This window comes from Glycine soja, chromosome 8 (assembly GCF_004193775.1).
Source record: "Glycine soja cultivar W05 chromosome 8, ASM419377v2, whole genome shotgun sequence".
NCBI lineage: Eukaryota > Viridiplantae > Streptophyta > Magnoliopsida > Fabales > Fabaceae > Glycine > Glycine soja.
In genome coordinates, this window is record NC_041009.1 from 9993092 (window position 1) to 9999103 (window position 6012).

A 6012-nucleotide genomic window follows, 5' to 3' on the forward strand; every position below is an offset into this window, starting at 1 on the left:
AATTTTTTTGTTCATATTTTGATGTCATCATAATAAATTTCACTTTACACCACAAAATATTTTAGATTCTGCAAGTTCAATTCTGATAACAAAGGTGGTGAATTTGAAAGCTAAGGATGAGTATGTTGTAGTTGTTGCATGTGGGGCAGAGTTAGCACCATTTTTTAAAAAAGTTTTGATATACATGTCTTTTTGTGTTGTTTGTTCTTTATAAGCTAGGTTGAAGTGGATATTTTGGTGTTAAATTTAATAGTAAGATGTGGTTAAAAATTTATTAAAAAAGTTTGAAAAATTCGTGGCTGCTATTTACAAAATGCAGTTTACATCTAGCTTCGTGTTTTCTTGTATGGGTACATACAATAAGTTTTTTAATGAAAAAATATTTTAGTAATAAAACATATTTTTAGAAAAAAAAATAGTGTGAACCAAATAATTTTTTAAAATATTCTCGAGAATATAAAAAGAAATGTCCAACTAATTTTAATAGTTAAATACATATTTTTTAAAGATACTCAAAAATATAATTTTCATCTTCAGGAAATATTATTTTCAGGAATCCTATAAAGTTCTGTGAAACAAAAACTACCTAAAATTTGGATCAATGACCTTTTAATAGTGGCATGTGTACGTGATGAGTAGTATATTAACATCAACATCTATTAAACAACTTATAACATAACAAAGGTGAGGATCAATTATGAAAATAAAAGGATCAACTATGAGAATAAAAGGAAAAATCAATAGAGATCAAAATCGAAATTTACTAATTTTATTGGGACAAACATATTTTACTTTTTACATTTGTCATGTTTAATTGGTGATATAACACTATTATTGGAAACTTGTAGAGGACTAGTTTTGCATACATTGAATTAATAAGGGTCAATATTTAGGTTAAATTTTTACTAATAACTAAAATTTAATTTTAATTTTTAAAGGACATATTTACCCTTATTTAGGAAATGCCTATAAAAAAACTTATTTAGGAAATATTTTTTAATTAAAAAAGAACAACATAAAATTGTATCCAAGTCTTATCTTCATGAAAAAAAGACTTTTTTTACCACCTAGTTTCAAACAATTGCTTGATTGGGCCATTGGAAATTCTTATTCTGTCAAGTTGGGTGTTGAAAATTCGATGGCGTGTTTGATACTATCACTTGGATCGGGGTCAAGTTTTCCCGTGGCACCTAAGCCTTTTAACATGCTATTGGCCACGTTTTAATATTTATGTATTGCGGTTTGGCTGCCATAATTATTATTTTATTATACGTCGTATATTTCAATTGCTGATGACATTATTTATACAAGAGTTTTTTTTTTAAAGATTGCATTATATATTTATATATACACGTCTAAGCATTATAAGTGCCAGACTATAACTCAAATGTTAAGAATAATACAAATATAACATAATATAATATATACAATGAAAAAAAAAAATATGCAACCCTAATCAATTAATATCGTGATCATTCATATCGACCAATCTCGCCACTGGGAAGGCTGTTGGAAAGGTTCACATGAGCATGGAATATGGATAGCTCATCGGAATGAAAGCCATCATCAAAGATATGAAAATTGACATATGAGAGATAAAATATCACCATGAAGTGTATTGGAGCATGCATTTGCAGAGATTCTGATAAGAATCAGGTAAAAAGCATTTTTTTCCTTTAATGTTTCTTTTGTTTCGATTATGTCTCTTTGTTTGGGATCTCTCTATTCTAACTCCAACATGCAAATTGTCACCCTTGCAACTGAAGATGAATTTAATTATATACAAATAATCACTCTAAATATAGTGGATAGTTTTTTTAAAAGAAATATAGTAGATAGCTAGAACATAAATTAATTTTGATAAGTTAATTAAACAAATACGTACAACTGATGAAACCCAAATCTAAGACCGAGTGAAAATCATATGTTGGACGTTGCTAACTTGCTATCATATTGACACGGAGTTATCCACTTATCCGTCCTCACCTTAACTTATATTTCACAGTCCTTTTTTTAAATGATATTTGATGGAACATTTTTTTTAACAAACACCTATATTTTGCCTATTTTTCACTTTTCATCGCATCATATTTCTTATAAACTTATCACATGTTTCTTTAACTTTTAGCTCTCACTAGGTGTTGATAGACATTGGGGTGTCCATCAAACATTCTTTTTTTTTCTGTTTAGAGTAAATTACAAATATTAACGTTGATTTAGTTGCAACCAATTATATCGACCGTTCAAACAAAAAATGACATTAGAAAACGTGTTTTTTTTTAATCAAAAGAAAGTATTTTTAAGATAACTATAAAAAAAAGTATTAAAGTTTGGATACCAGTGGTGCATTATAAAAACAATTCATATAGAGCAATATGAAATATTTGTAAACATTTATGCAATGAGAAAATATAGTGGTCTCTTATAATTAACTACAAAAACAAAAGTTAGTAAGTGGTTAATTCAATTGATTACTAAGTAGACAATTTAAGATAGGATTTTTGATTTTTTTTTCTCTTTCTGAACTTCACTCTTTCTAATATAAATTTTCTTACATATTCATCATAACAAGAATTTAATTTAATTAATTAAACAAGTGAATTGTTGTCTTATGATACTTATTTTTAATTTCTAGAAATAAAAAAAATATTAAATTATCACATGTTAGAGTATTTATAGATTTTTTACTAACATTCCAACAACTAATATTTATCAATAAAAAAATATACATATTTAATTAGTATCTTAATTTGATTTTTTTTTTCAGGTTCTCTTTCTCTTACATTTATTTTTCATCCGCTCTCTATTCTTTCTCTATCGTATCTCGATCTTACGTTTTCTCTCTTTCTTTTATCTGTTTTTTTTTTTATACCTTCCTTTTCTTTTCACTCATATTAATTTCACACCCAATGTGAAATTAACATTATTGATTTAGTTATGGTGTGTATGTTACTGTATTTCTTTTATGTAAGCTATACCATAATTGAGTTTCTATCACAACTTTTCTCATCCAATCATTTTATCAATTTCTCTTAATTAACTCGATCGTTTTGATTCTTCTATATTTGTCAACAAGTTCTTTTTGTTTTTTTCACAGGTTATAGATCGCTGATGCCATCCAACTTTAACAACGTGGCATACACTATAAAAATAGAAAAAATAAAATATAATTAAATTGTGTTACACCCGAATACCAAACAAATTAGTTTTTCGCTTCTGGTTTTCGTTATATACTGTAGTTAACAGACATAGACCGGAGAGGTAGCTGAATCTAGTTAGTAGTTACCCATCCAACCGCATTTCATTAAAGAAATACGTTGTAAATTTTTCAACCAGAGGGGTACATATCAAAATATGGACAAAATAATCCATATGAAAACAAAACAAAAGAACAATATACATCAAATTAAAGTAATAGTTAAGGAACCTAAACATATTAATTTATAGTAAATCAAGTTGTACCCTAAAGTAGTGCGACTACGCGTTTCTTGTTAATTACTAATTTAGGCACACACATTCATCATGACTTATTATATACTACTATATGTTGCATATATAAAGCACAACCCCCCACGGTCTTACCCAGGTGCACCCGCCCCTACTCTTTAAACGCTTTCTTTCTTTCTCTCACGCACCAGACGATCGCAGCTGTTATCTCCGCTTTCACTTCCTTAATTATTTCATTCCATCAATTAGATTTTGCATGTTTCCCTCCATAATTATCTGTAAGTACTATTTTAATTTGCTTATTAGCTTCCTCATATATACATTTACACGGTCAAATTAGTGCTTTCCTCTCTATATACTGAATCATTACGTACGTGCATGCATGTTGATATATAGAGAAAGAGAGATGACCAGAATGGAAATGGAAGAAGGTGGGAGCAGGGGTGCGCGGAGAAGGGGATGCACGTTTCAGAAGAACGATTTCTTCCCGGAGGAATCGTTCAAGAGCTGGGGTAGCTACGGAATAGCGTTGAGGGAGACGCCGTGGAAGTTTAAGAATCGGGTCATGACCCGATCCAAGGACGAGACGGAGGTGGTGGAGATGAAGGGGCGGAGCAGCAACGAGATGAAGAAGACGCTCAACTCGTGGGACCTCATATGGTTCGGCATCGGCGCCGTCATCGGCTCCGGCATATTTGTCATTACCGGCCTCGAGGCACGTGACGCTGCCGGTCCTGCTGTCGTCTTGTCCTACGTTGTTTCCGGCATCTCCGCCTTGCTATCCGTCTTTTGCTACACAGAATTCGCCGTCGAAATTCCCGTCGCAGGTTTTTCCCCTAACTATTAATTAAGACAAAGCTTACTTTCAGTACTTTGGTGTTTTTATTCCGGAGAAACTATGAAATGGTCACCTAGCTAGGAGTTCATTGTCCTAATCAATCTCCAGAAACTACGTAGTTGAGTAATTACGTGTTAGTGGGAGATTGACAAAGACTATAGATTCATGGGGATGGATTATTTCTATTGTAGATTGGAGTTTTATGTTAGTAAGTTATTTTAACTTTTAATTCAATATTTTATTTTATAAATTATAGAGACGAAAACTTTTATAAGAAAACACATTGATATATGATTGTTTAATTAATTAAACTTTGTGGTGTGTGTTTTTCAGGTGGGTCATTTGCGTACTTAAGGGTGGAATTGGGAGACTTCGTGGCGTTCATAGCCGCCGGAAACATCCTCCTGGAGTACGTAATCGGCGGTGCCGCCATATCGCGGTCATGGACCTCCTATTTCGCCACCCTCTGCAACCACCACCCAGACGAGTTCCGCATAATAATCCCCAACGTGAATCCCGACTACGGCCACCTGGACCCCATAGCCGTGGTGGTCCTCATAGCCATCGCCACCCTCGCAATGGTCAGCACCAAAGCCTCCTCCCTCTTTAACAACATCGCCACCATCGTCCACTGCCTCGTCATCGTCTTCATCATCGTCGCCGGACTCATCAACGCCAACCCCCAAAACCTCACTCCCTTCACACCCTTCGGCGTTCGCGGCGTTTTCAAGGCCTCAGCGGTTCTCTTCTTCGCCTTCATCGGCTTCGACGCGGTGGCGACGATGGCTGAGGAAACCAAGAACCCCGCAAGAGACATTCCCATTGGACTTGTCGGCTCCATGACGATAACAACGTTGGTGTACTGCTTGTTGTCTTTAACACTATGTCTTGTGCAGTCCTACAAGGATATTGACGTGGATGCACCGTTTTCCGTTGCGTTTCATGCTGTGGGGTGGGATTGGGCTAAGTACATTGTCGCATTGGGTGCGTTGAAGGGAATGACCACTGTTTTGCTTGTGACTATAGTTGGTGAATCTCGTTACTTAACACACATTTCACGTACTCACATGATGCCACCTTGGTTTGGCCTCGTGGACGACAAGACCGGGACGCCAGTGAATGCTACAATAGCAATGCTAACAGTAACATCAGTGATTGCTTTCTTCACAAACTTTCGTGTTCTCTCTAGCCTCTTGTCCATTTCCACTCTCCTTATTTTCATGCTGGTGGCCGTGGCGCTTCTTGTGAGGCGATATTACTCAAGTGGGGTAACCACAAAGGCGAATCAAGTGAAGCTTATTGTGTGCCTTGTGCTAATATTTGGGTCTTCGTGTGGCGTTTCGGCTTATTGGGCAAACAGTGATGGGATTATTGGGTATGTGATTTGTGTGCCGTTGTGGCTTTTGGGGACTGGAGGGCTTTGGCTTGGTGTTCCAATGGCCAAGACACCCAAACTATGGGGGGTGCCTTTGGTTCCGTGGCTACCTGCTTTGTCTATTTTCATTAACATTTTCCTTCTTGGATCTATCGACGTGGCCTCATATATTAGGTTTGGGGTGTGGACAGCGTTGCTCTTGGTTTACTATGCTTTTGTTGGCTTGCATGCTTCTTATGACGCCGCAAAGGAGTTAAAGAGTGCAAGTAGTAATACTACTACTAATCAGCTTGACCAAGACTTGAACATGCTGGAACAGGGAGTGCAAAGCCAAAATATCAGTACTACATAG

At 35.1% G+C, this 6012-nt stretch overlaps 1 protein-coding gene across 1 annotated transcript; it reads left to right on the top strand.

The window, feature by feature from the left end:
* The first annotated feature begins 3853 nt into the window (after nt 1-3853).
* Nucleotides 3854-6012, top strand: LOC114420909 (cationic amino acid transporter 1-like). The gene is made up of 2 exons (XM_028386619.1): nt 3854-4274; nt 4619-6012. Exons 1-2 carry the CDS (start codon nt 3854-3856, stop codon nt 6010-6012), a joined length of 1815 nt encoding a protein of 604 aa, XP_028242420.1.

What these genes read in the sequence shown, in the direction of transcription:
- LOC114420909 (XM_028386619.1), top strand. Translation starts at nt 3,854, where the DNA reads ATGACCAGAATGGAAATGGAAGAAGGTGGGAGCAGGGGTGCGCGGAGA. An exon ending in CGTCGAAATTCCCGTCGCAG is followed by an intron (nt 4,275 to 4,618) that starts GTTTTTCCCCTA and finishes TGTGTTTTTCAG; the next exon opens with GTGGGTCATTTGCGTACTTA.